The 21,930-nt window shown below is 42.2% G+C and overlaps 1 protein-coding gene across 1 annotated transcript; it reads right to left on the minus strand.

Moving 5' to 3' along the window:
* Positions 1–247: 247 nt before the first annotated feature.
* Positions 248–13,972, minus strand: LOC118596689 (gasdermin-C-like). The gene is made up of 12 exons (XM_036207567.1): positions 13,762–13,972; positions 12,905–13,088; positions 11,626–11,791; positions 6,807–6,918; positions 4,116–4,201; positions 3,555–3,563; positions 3,439–3,460; positions 3,208–3,234; positions 2,288–2,427; positions 1,639–1,768; positions 1,113–1,186; positions 248–487 (listed from the first exon to the last, which is right to left on the minus strand). Exons 1-12 carry the CDS (start codon positions 13,970–13,972, stop codon positions 248–250), a joined length of 1,401 nt encoding a protein of 466 aa, XP_036063460.1.
* Positions 13,973–21,930: the final 7,958 nt, after the last annotated feature.

Genomic DNA, 21,930 nt, shown 5'->3' on the forward strand with positions numbered 1-21,930 from the left:
TATTGGGAAGGAGCTTGGAGGAAGTAGATTCAAAAAAAGGACATTTGGGGGAGGTGAATATGATCAAAAAATAGCATTTATATAATTGTGAATGAATTATAAATTGAAAAGAAGAATCCTCAGCATCCTAATTCTCACCACCCTAGACCAGGCACAGAAAACACCACTCTTGTGTATGCCATGGTGCCACATCTCATGTCTCCAGGACTCAGCATGGACTGAGCTGGGGCCAGGCCTTAAGGAAGATTTAGGATTCTACAAGTTGCTGCAAAAATGACAGGCTCCCATAAAGGACAGACAGTGGCCTCTTGGCTTCCAGATCCCAAGTTGACCTTGGATTATTCAGCTCCGTCTTCAGACCACACTCCTTCAGCAATTCGTAAGTAATGGCCAAGCCCTCACCCTGGAGTGGGCCAAGAAGTTGAGGCTGGAGAGTGAAGGGGATGTTCCAGGGATACTTGAAGTTCGGCTGCAGGATGCTCTTTACCTAGAAGAAAAACTCTCAGATTGGGCAGAACAGGCTCTGACGCCAGGGTGAAAAACTTTCTGTCCTACAAGCAATGAACCGCACAAGATAATGAATTAAGCAAGACCTGAGTCATCACTGTGCATTGGTTCCTCAGCTACAACATGGTAATAATAAAGCCTATGCTGCACAAGAGTGCCATCTGTGTGTGTGTCTGTGTCTGTGTGTGGAGGTGGATGGGTGGGTGGGTGGGTGGGTGGGTGGGTTTGCACGCTCAAGTGTGCATATGGCTAGGCGCACTTTGGTAGTTATAGATAAATACATGGGGAGAGAAAAGACAATTTGCAAATGATAACTGTAAACATAGAAGGGTGTAACTGACTTTCATCCCCTTAGTTACTATAGAGATGCCTTCCTAGGTGACTAATTTAGACCTACTGGGCCTTGCTTCTAAGGCTGCCACAAATACAGAGATGCTCCTGACAGGATCAAATGCAACCCGCCTGCTGATCAGAGGGAGAAAACAACCAGGGCGTTCATAACTCCTCTCCTTATGAAAACTTTATTGCTTTCTTCTAGAATGTTCTTCCTATCCATGCTTTCCTCTCCACCCTCCCTGGACTGCCAGCCACTGGGGGTTTCTCACCAGCTCTCGTTGCTGGAAGAGGAGCCTCTTCTCCATAGACTGGGCCAGCAGACTGAGTTGGGTATCACTCAGCACTGGAGGAAAGGACACAACAGGAAACAGAATTTGAGACTCAGTGTTTTCCTCTCACCATGAACTAGGACAGCCAATGAGAGGAGAACTCTGGGACGGAGGAATATGCCCCACTGGACTTGAAGGTCAAGCTAACAGCCCTAGAAAGTTCTCTTAAACTGAGGTGGGCTGGAGAACTGTAAACAACATAACCCAGAATCTGAAAACCTAAGAGCTGAAGCAGGAATTGTCTTCCACCAAGGACATGTGAGGAGACTGGTGACTGCTCACTTTCTACACCTCAGACTCCATCCGCAGTGCATGGACTGTTATCATTCTGAGCCTTACTGACCTCACAGAGAAGGGTGACATGAGAATGATCATATAACTCAAGAGCCTTGGGGAAGTGGATCTACAAGAGCCCTCTGAGAACCAACACAAGGACTCTCCCACACATCCCTCAAATCATTCTTACCCATTAGGATTTTAAGGAGATAAAGAATGAGGTTCTTTAGGTCAATCCATGGGGGTCTTGAGTCCTGCTGTACCACATCTAGGATCACACCACCTGGACCATCCATATGCCCCAACTGATCTAACTTCAGCTAGAGGAGACAGGAATTCTGTTAATATCAGCATTCCCAGTACTGGGGACTGGATGGCTTTATACATGCTGAACAAATCATTTACCATGAAGCTGCACCCTGCTTCCTTTTTCCCTTCATTTTTCTCTTTTGTGTGACAGGGTAACAGGCTGTTGCCCATGCCAGCTTTGAACTTGGTATGTAGCCCAGAAAGGCCTTGAACTTGCAACCCTCCTGCAAGTAGCTTCAGCTTCCCATATCTGGCTCAAAACCATTGTTGTGTGGTGTGCCTATGTTCAGAGCAGTTGAGCAAGGTCTGGGCTATAGGTTCTGCCTCCTCCAGGAGCATTCTGAGCAGAATTCAAGGGCCACACTCTCTATCCCTCATCATTGTGCATGGAGCCAGAATACCCAGTCTTTGTCATCTTCTTGGTCTCCTGGGCATCATGTGCATCCCTCCTCCCTCATCTATCTTGGCATTCCCATCACCCAAACTGACTCTTAGGTTTGCTCATCTCTAGGAAGCTATGGATTTCTCACTGTGTTCATCAGGTCATACAGAATCTTCCTGTCACGGAGCATGGGCAGAAGGCTGGAGAACACAACATCTTGAACATCCTTTGAAAGCATGGACAGTTCCCTTGTTGTCCGGAAAACCTCATCTTGTAGGCACTGGAAATCTGCTCGTAGATAGCAACACCAATCAGAAAGTGAGAGAAATTCTTCAATTAAATATCCCTGGGATGGTAAGCCTTACCCCATCAGTATCATTTTCAGTGGTTAAAAGTGTCTCCACTGATACCTGCTTGAGCCCCAGTGAGGCAACTACCATGAAGCTACAAAGAACTACAGAGCAGGCAGTGTCAGCACTCTGGAAAGAGGGAACACCTGGAGTGGAGATGGAAATTCTGAAAACTGGTTATCACAAGTGGGAGAGAAATGACCATGTGTTCATGTCTGGGATATGTCAGGAAGGAAATGTACTGTTAGACTCCAGAGATGACAATCCTTAAGGATCAGTTTCCATGTATGACAAATGTGAGGAGTCAACAAATCTGTGTTTGTCAGGCACCAGGTACATAAGAGCCACACGTAGTAATAACTATCTCCACCATCTGTGAAGAATTAGCCCAGCATGCATTGGAGGATATTCGGGTTCTCCCAAGTGTCCTACAGGTGATCTGTGAGTGTGAGAGGATATCGTAGTAAAATCTCCAAAGATATGAGCACTTTCACCCTATTATTTCATATTGTCCATGCTGGAGTAATGCCTGCTTCCTAGAAAGTCCTAAATGAACATTGGTGCATGTAGTTGCACATGTGTGAGTTAAACTAACTAAAAATATGAAAATAGACCTCAGTTTTCTGTGTTCTGAAGAAAGTTCTCATTTGAGTTCAAGCCTGTGGTTTCCCACTAGAATCTAAGGATTGCTCTGAAACAAACAAACAACACCACTCACCTAGATGGAAGGGTTCCTCTATAGTTCCTAGAAAGAGAAGCACAAGCTTTCTTCATGCTCACTTTGCTCTGTCTCTCCTGCCATCTCCTCCCGCTCTATTCCCAGTCTATGCTCCCTCCACACCAGCCCTCCATGATCTTTCCCATCCCACAGGAACCAGAGACAGGGCTAGGGCTGAGCACAGGAGCATCACCTGGATCTCCACAACAACCCCACCAGACACATACTCACCAATTGGAGAGATGTAATTTATCTCCCAGTCTAGAAAGAGAAAATACATTGCCCCACCCAAGAATTAGTGTTTGACCTTATTTCCCCTGTGTTCCAGACATTTCTCTATCATCCACCCACCACCCCTTGTGCGGAAGACCAGATCTCAAGACCTTGGACAAAGACAATCAGGTGGGTTTGTTTTGTTTTGTTTTGTTTTGTTTTTGTTTTTGTTTTTGTTTTGTTTTCAAGACAGGGTTTCCCTGTGTAGCTTTGCGCCTTTCCTGGAACTCACTTGGTAGCCCAGGCTGGCCTCGAACTCACAGAGATCCGCCTGGCTCTGCCTCCCGAGTGCTGGGATTAAAGCTGTGTGCCACCACCGCCCGGCTCAGGTGGGGTTTTATTATATGGTTGTCAACATGAGGGAGCAGTTTCACTTTCACAGCCCCAGAACCCTTCACTCACCCAGCTGTCTTCTATAATGTGGCCCTGGAAAGAGAAAGTGAAGGGCTCACTCACCAAGACTCCCTCTCTCCACCCCTCCCCTTACCTTGGACCTTCCCAACTCCTCCATCCACCCTTGCTTTTCACCTTTCAATTCTACTTTCATGAGAAATTTCCTGTGATAAATCCTTCCCCAGGTAGATCCTGTACAACAAAGGCATACCTATCACAATGACTTCAGAATGGAATCTGACCATCTCTGAGGCAGGTGAAAGACAGCTCAACCTGGGTAGCATACCTAGAAAGGTTTTCTTCTTAGTTTTAGCAGAGAAGAGAATGGCTAAATGGAAAAGAAACCCAGTTAGGAGAGATGCAGTTACACCGGCTACAGTAGTTCCCACACCCCATTAAGGATGCTCAGGTCAAACCCCAGAAATAATGTCAACCTAAGCACTAGCCTCTGTGACCTGTGACACATCCTTTAACAGGTGCCCCAAAACTTGCATTTTATTTTATTGAATTATTTTTCCTTTATTTGTGTATTTATTGTGTGCTTGCATGCCACAAGGCACATACAGAGGTCAGACGAAAAACTGTCATGAGTGTCAATTATCTCCTTCCAACATAAGGGACCTGGAGGTGGAACTCAGGGCACCAGGCCTGGCAACAAGCACCTTTACCAGCCAATCTACCACACCAGCCTGAAACTAGCATTTTGAATAAGCACTTTAAGTGACCATCACGCCCTCTGAGTTTCAAGAATTACCCCATAAGGGCTAGAAAGCACTTTAATCCCAGCACTCGGGAGGCAGAGCCAGGCAGATCTCTGTGAGTTCGAGGCCAGCCTGGGCTACCAAGTGAGTTCCAGGAAAGGCACAAAGCTACACAGGGAAACTCTGTCTCGAAAAACAAAACAGGGGCTGGAGAGATGGCTCAGATTTAAGAGCATTGACTGCTCTTCCAGAGGTCCTGAGTTCAATTCCCAATAGTTCAGAGCCAGTGCCACTCTTGAAAAGGGCCACACCCATGTGGCAGCTCCCTCTTCTGGCCTTCTTGGGGTACTGCATGCACTTCACTTAAATGCAGGGAAAACACAACTACACACAAAATAAAAATTAACACATAAATACTCCATGAGGTAAAGCAGACCGGTTTCCCTGCCCTGTCATATAGGCTTCTTGTTAGCCTTCGGTTACCACCTGGCCCTTCTTTATCCACTCTCCATCTGGCAATCTTGCATTGTTTTACATTATATCCATGGAGATATGCTGAGGTCTGAGACTTGCCTAACAACAAAGTTCAAGCATTTGAACATGAAATGGGCCAAGACAGAAAAATGACAGCATTTAATGTGTGAATTAAACAAAAAGTAAACCACAGAGAGTGTCTGCAAGTCACATTCTGAGCACTAAGGGGCAAGCAGGGCATCCTGTTTACACGATCAGGCACAGCAGGAAAGGGACCAACTGGGATCATGAGTTGATTGACAAGAACTAATTTAGTCCTCATAACAGACCAAAAAGGACTTCATAACTGCCACATTACTGGCCTGCCACTTCAGAGAAAACTATCCTTCTCATGTGTAAGAGGGAAATGAGACTTTCTCCCCAAGCTGACATGAAGGCAGGAGGTAAGAGACCAGCAAAGCATCCGCCTGTCTTTACTCCTTAAGTTCACCAAGCTCTTAGCCTGATCTGACAACATTCTCTGCACCTTCAGAAACCCTCACCCCAGAGTCCCCTCCTGTGATCACCTCCTCTCACACACTTACCGCACTTTAGTCAGCTCCAAGTACCCTCTACAGGGAACATCACTTCTCTCCTTCAACACACACCTCAACATTTACAGTTTATCCTCCAGGGAACTGCCCTGGATTTGGCATCCACAAACATGGCCTTGGTTCTCTAAGTACAACATCTGATCTAATCAGATCTGGGGGCTTGTTTGTTTGCTGTTAATATGTTTACTAAAGGGTTCATTTTCTTTCCCTCTGTAAATGAAAGCTCTTTTCATTCACCAGGATCTGTAACAGTAAGGACATCTCCCCCAGGCATTCAAAGGCATCTCCAACCTTGTACCCACTCCCCATGCTGTGACTCAGTCAAGGGTGCTGGTAGAGTGTGGACAACCATCTTTTTCTAAAGAGCCATCGTCAACTAACTGGACTACATTGTAGAGTCCGGCGTCCCTGTCTATTGCTGCCAACTAGAGGACTGACTCCAGGTAGATGTTTCACAGTAAGGGGAGTGTGTACATATGTGTGCATGTGTATATGTGTGCATTTACATGAAAGGCATCCCCCATTTTCTGGGGAGCTGTCATCCACATTGAGGAGGACCTTGGAGCTCAGAGACCTACTCATGTTCTGGCATTCACAAAACACATATGTCCATTCCTAACACAGAAACTTCTGCCCCTGGACAGAGTCTGAACTTGTGTGTGTGTGTGTGTGTGTGTGTGTGTGTGTGTGTGTGTGTGTGTGTTACAAGGTGAAAGTCATGGAAAAACTACTGTGCTATGTTGTTCAGCCCTTCTGCCTATAGTTTCCTTTATGTTGTGCTTCTGATATTTTACGGAGCATTAATGTGTATTTAAGGATCACCTGGTGGGCCTGATGAGTCACTGATGAGCTACTGAGTGGCAGGACTTTGGCTAGAGATGGATGACTAGAGATGGCTGGGATTAGGCCTGGACGTCACCGAGCTGAAGACACCTCTATGTAAGCGCCCCAAGTTGGATCTCTTCCCATGTGTAAGGCTTTCTCTGCATCTACAGCTAGTAGAATTTGAGCCTGGCCATGCTTAGAGGTGGCTAAAAATCTAAGGATGGTGTGTGACATGTGCCTGGTACAGTGAGAAGTGTTCCTCCTGGTCTATAATCAGGAGAGAAGAGGAGGTTCAGGTCCTTGGGCAACCCGCTGCCACTTGGTCCCCACGTCTGCTCACCAATAGTGTCATTCTCAATGACCAGTTGCTTCTTCTTGTAGGCCACCACTGCACCCTTTGGAATAGGCACTGAATCCGTTCTCTTCCTTTGCCACTGTCCTTGTGCTTGAACCTGGGGAGACCAAACATTCCTAAAGTTTTATAGCACTTTGTGTCATAAAAATTATGTTTACTTTTAACCAAGGCAACATATGCTTGTAATTTGAAAGTCAAATAAATCTAGAAAGCTCATGAGAAAACACTAGCAGTCTCTCACTTCCCCTTCCTCTTGGTCCCCATGTCCAGTAACTGCTTCTTCCCCTTGTATAAAAATACTTACCTGCATTAAAATTTTGGAGGTGTGCCTGGAAAAACCTGATGACTGAACCCTGAGCACCATGAATGCCAGGCTGGTATTTACCACTATGCCATACAACCAGCCCTATTGCAATGTCTTGATTTTCCCAAACTAGGTGTATGGTTTGCTGTCTCCCTCTGAGTTGAGGGTCTCATTCTCCTACTCAGCCTTCAATGCTTGCTGCTCTGCCCATATTCACATCTGGGTTCTGTGTAGGTGTGCACTCTCTGTCAGCTGTTGGGCGAGACTGCTTCTCCTCTTCCCAGACCTTGCCTCTACCAGACAGTGAGATGCCTTCTGTCTTCTCTGTCCTGTTACTGATTACCTTCTGGGGAGCCAAGAGGTACATGCCTAAAAATCTTGATGCCTAAAGACATCTTTAACTTGCGTTTGGTTCACATTTTGAAAGACATAGAATTCTAGGCTGGAAGTCAGGCAGTGGTGGTGCACGCCTCTATTCCCAGCACTTGGGAGGCAGAGGCAGGTGGATCTCTGTGAGGCTGAGGCCAGCCTGGTCTATAGAGAGAGTTCCAGGACAGCCAGGACTGTTTCACAGAGATACCCTGTCTCCAAAAAAGAAAAAAAAAAGAATTCTAGGCTGGAATTCCTTGGAATTTCAGTTGTCTTTCTTTTTTTAAAACATATAATTTACTTTTCTTAAATATTGTTTAATGTTTGAGAATTTTATATATACATTAATGTATTTTGATCAAATCCACACACCCCATTATCTCACTTCCAACTCCTCCCTTATCCCATCCCCATCACTTTTCCCTCCCAGTTTCATGTACTCCTGTTGTTTCTAATTTTTACTAAATCCATTGAGTCCCCTTAGTACTGCCAGAACATGCTTGAGTGGAGGACCATCTACTAGAACACTCCAGCCTCTCGGGGCCTGAGAAAGAACATGTAGCACTTGCCATTCTTGGCATGGGTTACCTCATTCAGGATTATTATTTCCAGCTACATCTATTTTCCTGAAAGATCCATAATTTCCATAAATAAATAATTTCACATAATTTCACATGAAAAAAATTCCACTATGTGTGTGCCACATTTTCATCTCCATTCATCAACTTATAGACATCTAGGCTATTTCCATTTCCTTGGCTATTATGATTAGAACAGCAATGGACATGGATGAAGAAGTATCTCTGTGATCCCATAGAGTTCTTCGGGTGTATATGTCCAGGAGTTCTGTAATTGAAGCACATGGTATATCTATTTCTACTGTGTGTGTGTGTGTGTGTGTGTGTGTGTGTGTGTGTGTGTGTGTATGGGTGAGTATGTGTCATTTACTCAATTATTTCTATGCTTATTGTTCATCTGTCTTCACATTGGTGAGACTGAGATACTGAGATTAACCTAACATTGGGGTTAGTCTGTTGCTTTCCATATAGACGAATTTGCTTCATGAAGCTGTGTGGACTGACGTTTGGTACAAATATGTTTAATATTAGAATGTCTTCTTGACAGATTGATCTCTTGATCAGTGTGGACTGACATGCTTTCTTCTGATTATTTTTGGATTGAATTCTATTCCTTGGATGTTACTATAGCATTTCCTGTTAGTCTACTTCCCTTTGCTCTGAATACCTTTGTCCAACCTTCACCCTAAGATAGTTTCCATCTTTGACGGTTGATTATGTTCCTTGGAGACAGCAAATCATATCCAGTCTCTTAATCCGATCAGCTAGTCTATGTATTTTGACTAGAGAGTTGAAACCACTAATATTCAAAGGTTATTGATTCTGTCATTTTGTTTATTTTCATGGTGTTTGTTGACTTTCGTTTAATCACTGATCTAACATTGTTAATTTTTTCTGTCACTGCCTGGATGTTCTTGTCCTTTTCTTCAGGCAGAAATACTCTTTTTAGTTTCCTCTGTAGGGCTGGCCTACTGGTCATAAATTCCTTTCACATGCTTTATTGTGAAATTGTGTTTCTCCTTTGACTGTGACTGACAGTTATTCTAAGTGTAGTTGTCCAGGCTGGCATCTGTATTCTTTTAGGATCTGCAGTATATGGATTTGAACTCTCCCTGATTTTTAAAGTCACCACTGAGAAATTGGCTGTCATTTTGATGAGTCTGCCTTAATATGTGATTTAGTCTTTCTCTCTTGCAGTTTTCAACATCCTTTCTTTGTCCTGTACATTTAGTGTTTCTACTTTTACATGATATGGAAAGTTCCTTTTCTAATTCTGCCTAGTTAGTGCTTTACATGCCTCTTACATCTCAATAGGCATTTCTTTCCTTAGATTGGGAACATTTTCTGCCATGATTTTGTCAAAAATATCTTCTGTGCTTTTGTCCTGGGTCTCTTCTCCTTCCTCTATATGATTTATAGATTTGGTCTTTGTATAGAGTCCTGGAGTACCTGCATGTTATTTGTACTGGGACACAAGCTAGAGTCATCAGAGGAAGGAGCCTCTGCTAAGGAAATGCTTCCTGGAGATCCGACTGTAAGGCATTTTCTCATTTAGTGATCAGTGAGGGAGGACCCAGCCCATGGTGGGTGGTGCCATCCCTGGGCTGCTGATCCTGGGTTCTATAAGAAGGTGGGCTAAGCAAATAATGGGGAGCAAGCTAGTAAGCAGTTTCCCTTCACGTCCTCTGCATCAGCTCCTGCCTCGAGAATCCTTCCCTGTTTTGAGTTCCTGTCCTGACTTCCTTCAGTGATGAACAACAATGCTGAAATGTAAGCCAAAAAAAGCCCTTCCTCCCCAACTTGCATTTGATCATGGTGTTTTGTAGCAGTAACAGAAGCTCTAACTAAAACATTATGTTTATGGGGTTTGTCATGAGCTGTGATTGACCAAATTCCTCTTCCTTGACTTCAAGCTCTTTCACTTGATCTGTTCTGTTGCTGAGACTTTCCATGAAGCTCCTTAACTTCTGGAATTTTTTCATTTCAAGTTTATTTCAATTTGAGTTTTCTTAAAAATGTTCTTTATTAAATTTCTTATTTCATTTTTATGTTAATTTTTAAATAATGTTTGGTTGTGGTAAGTAGACTGCATAAACCACATGTGCTTCAGGGTATTAAATCTTGCCCCTTCAAACACTTCTTATCAAAGCCTGGCGTGGTGGATATACCTGTAATCCCACAGCATTTGGAAAGTGGGAACAGGAAGACCAGGAGTTCAGGGTCAGCCTCAGCTCCAGAGCCAGTCTGAAAACAGCCCAGGCTATATAAGACCTTATCTCCAAAAATATTTGTAATCAGATGGTCATAGAATGTAGATTAACAGCAGCAGTTTAATAAAAGTATTCCCATGTTTTTCCAGCCATGAAACTCAGTGTGCCACTAATAGAGAATCCTCACATTTCTATTTCTGAGCAAACCATCATTTACTCAAAACAAAACATGGTACCAAACAAGTATGTCTATTTTGGAATTTGCCAATATTTGCTAATCCTATGCATTAAACCATTATAAATGAGGGTATTAGAATGCAATCTAACAAACTAAGCTAACTGGCTGGCCCTGGCCTTCACTGGCCCAGGGAGAGCCAGTCCCCCTCACCAGAGAGCTGACCCTGCCCCCCACTGGCCTGGCCCTTCATAGCAGGGCTGCTCCCCACCCAAATTTGGGAAAGCTTGTCCCACCCCTCACTCTGGGAGAATTGGCTTCACCCCTCTCAGATGAGGTCCCAACAGCCCTTATTGACCAACTCAGCTACCACCCAGGCTCACATCCATCGCTTTGAGTTAGTACTTCCCATTATCTCCCCCATCTATGACCTACTGGAGTACATGAAGGGACTGGTCCTACAGAACCATAGTCACAGGAGCTCCATGACTCAGGGCAATAGCAGCATACCTGAGAGGAAGTTCAGTGAGGGTCCAGTATTAATGGTGTACCAGAAACCAGAGGCCTTGAATCTGACCAGGAGCATACTGTACAATGAGCATTTGCAAGTAAAGCTGTTTGGAGAAAATACTGCAGGACACACCACAGCTCCCAATGCCACCAAGATGGATGAAGAGGTGATGGAGGGGTGGAAAAGACAGAAGAGCAAAGGGTTTTATTGTTGTTGTCTTGTTTTATTTGCTTGCTTTTTGTTTCTTTTTTTGGTTTTGTTTGTTTGTTTGTTTAAATAATATTGTTATTTATGTTTTTTATTTGTATTATTTCTCATGGTTTTTGTTGGTTTAATTAATATTATTATTTGTGGTTTTCATTTTTTATTATTTCTTTTTAAGTTTTTCTTTGTGGGAGATGCTACACAGATGAAGGGTAGATACAGAGGGACTGGGAAATGAGTGGGATTGGGGTGCATCATGTGAAATTCTCAAAGACTAAATAAAATACTAAGTTTAAAAAAAGAAGTCAATCTAAGATTAGGTGTTAGCACATACAAGCAGGGAAGAATAACAATCCCACACTCTGACCCCCCAGAAACTAGTCCCCAGAAACCCTTGAGAAGCAAGGATGTACCAGCTGAATTACCCATCTTCTTCTCATCCCTGTCCCATACCTTGACAATCTTGTGGGGGATGCCCACTTTTCCTGAGAGGTCTACACTGCTACTGTCTTCCAGCTCAGTTCCCTTGATCACTTCAAAGGCCTCTGTCACCACATACAGTTCCTTCCTTCCCATCCGGCAATCATTCACAAATGATAGCTCCTGATCCAGAAGTTTCCTGAAGGTGTAAAATAAGAATGAAAAGATCCAAATGGCTAATTTCATAGAAACAAAGACCAAATTATGGGAGAGAAAACAAACAAACAAAAAAAGAAACAAAAACAGAAAATGTGAGCCAGCCTTTAAGAACTAAAAAGATTGAGTCAGTTTCAGGCTGGGAATGTGGCTCAGTCTATAAAGTGCTGGCCATGCAAGCATGAGGACATGAATTCAGATCCCACGAGCCACATTACAGCCCAATGTGATTATGGTTGACTACATGCTACATGTGCTTGAACTCTGCTAAGACAGTAGACAGTAAGTGTTCTTGTCATAACAATAACAGATCCTGAGTTTGCAGGACGCCTCAGCACGTAGACATATTTGCTGACATGAGTTTGATTCCCAGACACTCAGCAAAGGGAGAGATCTGACTCCTGCAAGCTGACCTTGAACTTCCACATTTGAGCCATGGCATGAGTGCACACACATACACACACACACACACACACACACACACACACACACACAGAGAGAGAGAGAGAGAGAGAGAGAGAGAGAGAGAGAGAGAGAGAGAGAGAGGGAGAGAATATATATATAAATAAATGCATTAAAGAAAAATTTAAAATAATGGTTACTTGGCAGAGTGATGTTACTGACATATTTATATTCATATGAGGAACCAAAATGCTACACATGAAATATGCATTTCTACTTCTAAATTATATTTCAAAAGAGATGTGATAGAAGTCAGTAAGTCCCAAAGCACATGGTAAAGTGATTGTTACAGTCTTCATAACATTTTAATAAATACTCCACCCATTTACTTCAATGATTCTTTCCTCAATACATGACCATCCTCCATACAATGAACCAAAACTTCTATCACATCAGAACCTTTGTGTGTCTGTCTTGTTTTTCTGTCCCCACCACATTTATAGAACAGTAATGGATGATACTGTATTAATGAGTATTATTAGGACACTATAAGCCGTTATTTCAATAACTTGTAAATATACATATACTATATATATATGTATAAAGTAGAATAGTGTGAGTTGTCATAAACCCTGCTTGGTGCCTCTTTGCCTATAGCAACACATCCCCAAACATTGCTGACACATCCTTTCACCTGTTTTGAAGACTTTTCAGTTTTGAATCTGGGATGCTAGTACACTGAACCTCAATGTCGTATCCACAGGACTGAACAAACTCTGCTGACACACTTCCTTCTGCAATGGCGTTGACACCTACGTTAGACTTCAGTTTCCAGGATACAGTGTGTTTGAGGGGGATGGGAGCTGACACTTCAGGCTCTGAAGAGGAAAGGGGACAGAAGTTTAGCCAAGAATTCACTGTGGAACAGCTTCTCTGGAAAATGGGAAATACAAGGCCAGTTCCCCTCCTCAATTAAAACATAATCAAGAAGATAGCTAATAATTATATGTATAATCTATAATTATAAATATAATAATAATAATAATAATAATAATAATATCTGAAATATAAATTACTACAGAGGGCAAATTTCAGAACCAATGAAAACATAGTCTTAATCCTAAAAAAGTAAAGCATCATCTGTGCAGTGTCTAGGAGTCCCCTGGGATTATCTTTCAAACAACAGATTCTAGCCCCAGGGAAGCTGGCTGAAATAGAATACCTGGGACCTGCAGACAGACTGACCTCAGTCTGGATCCTAGTTCTACCAGTTTGAAATGTGTGACTATGAACAAGTTGTTTTAGGAACCTCAATTACTTTTTTGTAACTTGGCTATCATAACTCCATCTAAAGAGGCTCTTGGAAGCGTTATATGACCAGAAGCAAAGAAGGGTGCAGAAAACGAGTGGATTCCTAAAGGACCTTCCTTGTCCTTTGCCTTTAAGCAGGATGGCTCATGAGCTACCTGTCTGGATACCTTGTGGTTCCTAGGAAGGTGCACCACTGAAAATGCTGAGTTTTACACTTCTCTGCCCCTTGGAAGACCATACCTGGGACTGGAAAATTTGGTTCTAAGATCTCCAGGAGGGAATATCCGACTGGAGTATCTTCAGAGTCCAAATATAGTGACTGAGGATCCGTCTGCAGTATCTCAAACTGGCGGAACTTCATCGCATCTGTCAGACCTTTGACAGGATTCAGATCTTTTCCTCGAAGCCTTTTGACCACATCCTTGCAAATCCAGTCAAATGAGTGGGGCATGTTGCTAGCATCAGACAGAAGGAAATGCAAAGTTTAGATGAGAAGAGAAAGAGTGTAGTTGACACTCAGTGATTCCAAGTATTTTTCATCAACCACCAAAGTGTGACAGAACCCCCAAGTCAGCACACAGCAGAGATATACACATCTAAGTTATCCTTGAACCATCCCAAACAGCCAAAATACAGACTCAGCCTGATGCCCATCAAAAGAAGAATAGAGGCAGAGGCTGGAGGGATGGCTCAGAGGTGAACAGCACTGTCTGTTCTTCCAGAGAGCCAGGATTCATTCCCAGCACTTACATGGCAGCTCACAACCATCTGTAACTCCAGTTCCAGGGCATCTTAAGCCTTCTTCTAACCTCTTCAGGTACCAGGCACTCATGTAGTGTACATATATGCACACAAAACATCCATCCACATAAAAATAAAGAATATTCAAAAGACAAATGGAAAATGAAAATGTGGTATGCATGCTTGGTTAAGTTTTATTCAACCATAAACTGTGAAATTACAACACATACTGAATGGAACTCAAAACCATCATCTCAAATGAAATAGGCTAAGCACAGAGGTACAGATATCACATGACTCCCTTGTATACACATACTACATCTTATGTATAAATATATATATATACATAAGGATATACACATATATGTATGTGTGTATATATATATACACACACACATAAATATATAAAGTTTGAAATCAAAAAGGGAAAATTTTCAGGGAGATAGGGGCTGGAGAGATGGGTCAGGAGAACTGGAAAACGTTATGGGATGAACATGAACAATACATATACTGTGTGAGGATGCCACAGTTAAACCCATTATTTCATGCTAATTTAAATAACAATAAATGCCCAAAGTAGTAAGTGTGCTCATGACTCGGATAGGCATTTCTCTAAATAAGAAATGCAATCAGTTCCTTGCCTAGTAGATAAGAATCCTTCCCTGGAAAGACCCAGAACTACCAAAAAGAAATATAAACAAGACAATGAAAACACAATGTCACAACTTTCCATAACAATGCTACCATAATCACAATGACATATTGTATCTTCAGGATGCTATTACCAAAAAGTATAAAGGTAATAACTGTCCGTACTAATGTTCTAAAAATGGAACCCTGTACACCATGCGAATATAAAATGTTGTCTCCTCTAAAGAAATAAACAAGATTTCTCAAAAACTTAATAAAATTGAAAATGTGGTATAATCCCAGCCAGCTCTCAGGAGGCAGAGACAGGCAGACCTCTATGACTAGGCCAGTCTGGTGTACAGAGTAAGTTCTAGGACAGCCAGGGCTACACAGAGAAACCCTGTCTTGGAAAAAAATGGAATTGAAAACAACACAATAGCACAATCATGCTCATTGCAGTGCTAGTCACAAAGACCAAAATGAAGAAACACTCTAAATGTCCATCCACAGGATGAGGAAAATGTGACATCTTACTGTGAACTATTATCAGCCTTAAAGGGGAAGAAAGTTTACAAAATGCAATAATTTGATAAATCTTAAGGATGCTGAAGTATATCTGTCATTCAAGTGTAAACACCCACAAATCTATTTATATGAATCATCTCAAATTCTCCAAGACCCAGAGAGTGCAAGGCTGCCCTCTACTGGAGGAGAAAGGAAGAGAACATGACTAGTCAACCAGCTTAATGTTTCATTTGCACAGGATGAAGACACTGCAGTTCTGCTAGCAAGGTTTGGACCAATACATTTTTGTAGATTTTAAAACCTGTTGAAGGCAGAGCTCGTGTTATTATTTTACCACAATATATTAACTACTATAGAAGATAATGTCCATGTATAACTCTACATAGGTATTTCTAGGCTGATAATCAAAATCTGCAGATGTTCAAGTGTCTTTCCATATGAACACACACTCCTCCCACATCATTTAAATTGTTTCTAGAACACTTGAAATGATATTGTATCAGTAACAGCTTTAAGCTGCTGTGAAAAAATACCTGACATAAATAACTTAATGGAGGAGAGATTTATTTTGACACAGGGTTCCAGAAGGCTCAGTCCACAGTTGCTTTAGCCCTGTGCATTCTGACTGAACATCATGGTGACAGGAGAACACGGAGGAGATAATGGTTGACTTCTTGACAAGCAAGAAGCAGAGAGCCATACAAGGAGGGGACATGGAGTCCCAAGTTAATGTCCCCAGTGTCATAGTTCCTCTACCTATGGCCCTCATCTTAGAGTTCCCCCAGGAATCACAGAATAATGACAGTAGCAGGAGCCCACACATTCAACATAACCTGAGAGTAGAACACATTTCACATTCAAAACATGGCAGACGACAAACCACATACATAATTGTTGCAGAATACCGGCACATGCAAAACAGAGTCTGAATGTGTTCTATTCAGATGCAAGCTTCTGAATATTTTCTTTCTAAAATATTTAGTTTTCATTTTTATTTAATGCAAGTCCGTGTATGTGCCACATATGGGTGCCCATAGAGGCCAGAGGAGGGCCGATCCTCTAAAACTTAAGTTACAGGTGATTGTGGGTACTGGGAACTGAACTGGGGTCCTTTGGAAGAGGACCCCAAATGTTTTTAACTGCTGTGCCCTTTCTCTAGCCCCTAAATATTTTCTTTTTAAAATATGTATATGTGTCTATGTGGTGTGTATGCATATAAGTATGAATGCATGCTTTGGTGTGTTTAGGCACACATTTGCATAGATGTAGATACTCATGTGTGAATAGGAAGTCCTGTGGTTGTCATTGAGTGACTTTTGATCACTTTCATCTGCACCGATGAAAGGCAGATGTGCTGGGGCAAGGCTGACCTCACCTGCAGCCTAGATCACTGTCCATCTTCTATATCGAGGCAGTCTCTTCCTAACCCCAGAGCTCTCCATTTCAGCTAGTCTGGCTAACCTGCTTACCCCACAGATCCCCTATATATACCTCTGCATGCAAGGTTATAGGTGGACACCTTGGCACTGGGCTTTTGGTGGGTTCTGGGGATTAGAATTCTGATCCTCACACTGCTGGGCAAGTGGTGTACCTGCTGAGTCATCTCCCTTAGCCCTTTTCTGAATATAATCAGTCAATGGTCAGTTAATTCCAAAGCTGCAGGATCCATGAATCCATAAGGCCAACTGTACCACAAATGAGCAAAAGAGACCATAATTAAGGCAAAGAGTGGCTTAAGTAGATTTGTGACATGGAAAAATTCCTCGGTATAAAAATCCCAACAGCAAAGAATGTGACTTACTTCTGAAGCTGTTCACAGCAAAGTTCAAATAAGAGATATTCAAAGCTGAAACTAGGATGATGACTCAAGATTGCTAGAGAACCAAAAATAATAATAACAGGTTCTGTGTGGGTCATGAGAAAGACAGAAGAGCACAGAGGGCTTTGAAGCTTCTAGATTGGACAACACAGTGGAGTTGCCCTGAGTGCCGTTGCCAAGTGGAGAAAGAAAATAAATTCATACCTCAGCACCTTGATTTGAGAACCAGGGACAGACTGAAACAGACAGTCATGCAAACCAGCACTCAACAGTAGAAACTGTCATGGAGATAGACACAGATTTGTGGATGGAAATCGAAACCTTGGCTGTAGATACTGGTGAACTTGCATATGTCAACAGGTGTTACAGCACTTTATAGAAAAGATTAAATGAGTGTAATCTGTGTACATCACTTTCTTTACAGCAATGAACAAGATTCCCAATGACAAGGAACTAGGCTTTGGATGGTATGACTGTAATAAGACAAGAATTGTCACTAATCATGCAAAAGTGCTCATATGACCATTTTCAATTATATCTCCAACACCAAACATGAACAAAGATATATCAGAGACCAAGCCCTTGCCCTTACATGCTCTCATGAGCTCCCTGCTAATTCTCTTAGGGAGAATTTAAGGAAGGAATGCTTCCTTCCCCATGGGTTACAACACATAGGAATAAACTGGTCAACTCATTTCATAACCAGCCTGAATGACTGACTGACCACACAGCCTTCTCTCCTTACTCACTCCCTGGTCCCCATCAGCACTTACCAGGTTGAAGTCAGTTTTTCTCCTCTAGAGAAAGTGCAGTTGAATGCAGCTCCTCTCAGTCCTTGGACCTTCTGATTTAAGTACAGTTTGTACAAACTCCAGGAACAAACCAATGTGATTCTCTTCCTGTGTTTCCTTTGTTTTAAGAGGTCTGAGTCAGTTTTCTATGTAATATTCTGGACGTGTAAGCACAGGCATGACCTCTTCTCTAGAACTTGTGTTCAAACCCACCATTCAAAAAACCAAGCATCAGCACCAGAGAACACTTGAAGGTGTTCCTGGAAGGCTCTCCTGGCTCAGAGAAGGGAGGATTCTTAGGAAACACTGTACCTCTCTCTGTCTTTGCAAAGAAAACCAGCAGAACAAGTCTGGTTCCCAATTGTCAGGAAAAGAGATTGGAATTATTAACTCTTCTTCTGATGCATGTGCTGAGTGTAACATGTGGCTACAAGACAGGAAGAGTCTGGATGCACAGGCACTGTCAGTTACCTCACTCATTGCTATGACCAAATGCCTGACACAAAGCAATTCCAGGGGGAAATAGTTATTTTCCTAAGATCAAGTAAAGATCTTAACTTCATAAGTGAGTTAAGGCCAAAATATTAATTTCCTAGAGAAAAACAAAATCAAATTTACATTTGAAAATCTTGAAGCTCACTAGAAATCATAGAAAATAATTTTTATTTAAGAAATGTTCTTATTCATTTTTACATACCAACCACAAAATCCCCCTCTCATTCCTCCTCCTGTTCCCCCCAAGTCTACTGCCAACCCTTTATCCCCTCCTACAAAAGGGTAAGTGTTCCCATAGGTAGGCAGCAAAGCAGGGTACACTCAGTTGAGGTAGGACCAATCCACTCCCCCTCTGCATCAAAGCTGAGCAAGGCATCCCACTACAGGTAATGGGCTCCAAAAAGCCAGCCCATGAACCAGAGATAGATCCTGATCCCACTGCCTGGGGCACTTCAAACAGACCAAGCTACACAACTGTCCCCGTATGCAGAGGGCTTAGTCTGGTCCCATGCAGGTTCCACAGCTTTCAGTCTATAGTTCATGAATTCTCATGAGTTTGGTTCAGTTGTCTCTGTAGATTTCCCATCATGATCTTGATCCCCTTGCTCATATAATCCCTCCTCCCTCTCTTCAACTGGACTCCCGGAGCTCACCTTGGTGCTTGGCTGTGGATCTCTGCATCTGCTTCTATCAGTTACTGGATGAAGGCTCTGTTTTGACAGGGTATTCACCAATCTGATTACCAGAGTAGGCCAGCTCAGGTACCCTCTCCACTATTACCAGTAGTCTAAGCTGGGTTCACACAGAAAATAATTTTGAGATTCTGGTTCCACTTTGATTAAGGAAATTATTTTTAACATAAATATGTTTTAGTATCACCAGTGACAAAATGATGACTTTCATACAGACACTGATAGAAACATAAATCACCACAATATTCTAAGTTAGTAGTAGTATGTACCAAAATCACCCAAAACATAGACATTCTTGACCTTTTAATTCCTCATAGACAAACATGCCTTAAGAAAATAATTTAAAAATTAGCAAATATTCAGGTATAGATACTCATTAGGACCTCATAATAGCTGAGAACTTGCTAGGTATAGTGGCACACATCTTTAGTCCCAGAACTTGGAGGCAAAGGCAGAGGCAGGAAGAATTCTGTGAGTTTAAAACCAGTATGGTCTATATGGTGAGTTCCAGACCAGCCAGGGATACGTAGTGACACCCTGTCTCAAAGACACACACACCCTCACATAAACACACACACATACACACACACACACACACACACACACACACACACACACACTGAAGAACTGGGACCTGAACTGTGAATACTATGAAGTTAAATTTGTATAAATACTCTACCCTTATAATACACTTCCTAAAACAGCCTAAAAATCTAAGAAAGAAAACAGAAATTCAGTAGTAGATGCAATATTGTGGATTTAGTGGGATTCGGTGAAATTCATACCTGCTTAGGTTTAACCTATTTGTTGAACACAGTATAAATAGGTAAAGATGGAAAGAAAGGGAAATAGAACAGAAGACAAGAGTTATCAACATTCCAACTTGGAGGGTACATGTGGTGGTATTGTGTTCCCTGAAATATTGTGCACCCTAATAAACTTATCTGGGGTCATAGACAGAACAGCCACAATACTAAACATAGAGGATAGGCAGTGGTAGCACACGCCTTTAATCCTAGCATTCCAGAGGCAGAAATCCATTTTTTCAAGGATACAGCCCGGCACAGTAACAAACACCTTTAATCCCAGAAAGAGAGCCTTTAATCCCAGGGGGTGATGGCAGAAAGCAGAAAGGTATATAGGCGTGAAGATCAGAAACTAGCAGCATTTGGTTGGTTAAGCTTTTAGGCTTTTGAGCAGCACAGTTCAGCTGAGACCCATTCTGGATGAGGACTCAGAGGCTTCCAGACTGAGGAAACAGGATCAGCTGAGGAACTGGCAGGGTGAGGTAGCTGTGGCTTGTTCTGCTTCTCTGATCTTCCAGCATTCACTCCAATAACTGGCCTCAGGTTTGATTTTATTTAATAAGACTCTTTAAGATTCATGCTACAGGTATACATGCGGCATGGAGGGTCAGGGCTGGGGTGGGGCTGGGCTGCTTCCTCACCGTGGAGTAGCAAGACCAGAAATAACAGTAGTAGTTGGAAATGTGGGAACTGATTCCTCAGTTCTCACATAGACTCCTCTCCAATTTTGTAGCCAAGCAGCTATCCTTGCCCAACTGGGAAAAGGGGTCCCTGGGAATTTGGTGAGAATTGTTCATCATTCCCTGTAAAATTCATGAACTCTTCTTTAAATTTTGTTGCACACATATTTATACATGAATACAGTTTGCTGAGACCATTTTGTGTTGCTTGCATGTGCATATGCTTAGGGCTGACCACTTGGGGTTGGATGACTATCAGGGGTTTGTCCCTAAGAAGACTTTAACTTTTATTGTAGTCAGATTTTCCTTTAGGCCCCTAGCTCACATATAACACACGGAGACTTACTAATTATGAAAGCTTGGCCTTAGCTTAGGCTTGTTTTTAACCAGCTCTTAAGACTTACGTTAACCCATTTCTGTTAATCTATGTTCTGTTGTGTACCATCCACCCTGTTTCCTATGTGTCTCCTCATGTCTCTCTCAAGCACCTACATTTCTCCTCCTCCTCATCTCTCTCTGTCTCGAAGTGCCACCGGGACCTCCTGTTCAGCTTTTTATTACACCAATCACAGCAATACACCTTCACATGGTGTACAAATATCCCACAACATTTTATAATAGATTTAGGTCAACCTTAAACAAAACCCAAAGAGTTTTAAATGACTCTTCATTGGATGCACATTTTTTTCTTAAAGCCAGTCCTTATAAACATTACTCAAAGCAAAACAATAAATAACAAGAGAACTCTATTGATTTAAATACTTATTTGTTTGAACTTTGACCTTAGAAATTGTAATAATCTATAGGCATCATATACATAAGTGTCATCTTTTACACACCCTACATAACTCACTTGGATCTTCCAGAACTTTTTAGGCCTCCTAGTTTCATCTTTATCTCTTCCTTTCTGGAAATATCCAGCCAGCTCAACTTAGAACAAAGTCTTATCATGAAGAAATCCTACTTTCCTAAAAATATATTTACTCTTATATACTTTTAATATTTTTTCTTCTTAGAGGTTCCCTTGTACTTTTTATTAAAATCATGAGACATAATAACATTCACTAATTACAGGTATTAAGCCCCAGTGAGTCAGGATCTTCGCCTCCTAGCCCAAGGACACTGATGCCACCTTAGCAGAATCGGCCACTTTTTTACTTTCTGTGACTTGTCCTGCACCTGGTGGGATGCATGCTTTTCAGATTGGGCCTGAGCTGCTGTAACTTTGTG

This window comes from Onychomys torridus, chromosome 16, assembly GCF_903995425.1.
Source record: "Onychomys torridus chromosome 16, mOncTor1.1, whole genome shotgun sequence".
NCBI classification, from domain to species: domain Eukaryota; kingdom Metazoa; phylum Chordata; class Mammalia; order Rodentia; family Cricetidae; genus Onychomys; species Onychomys torridus.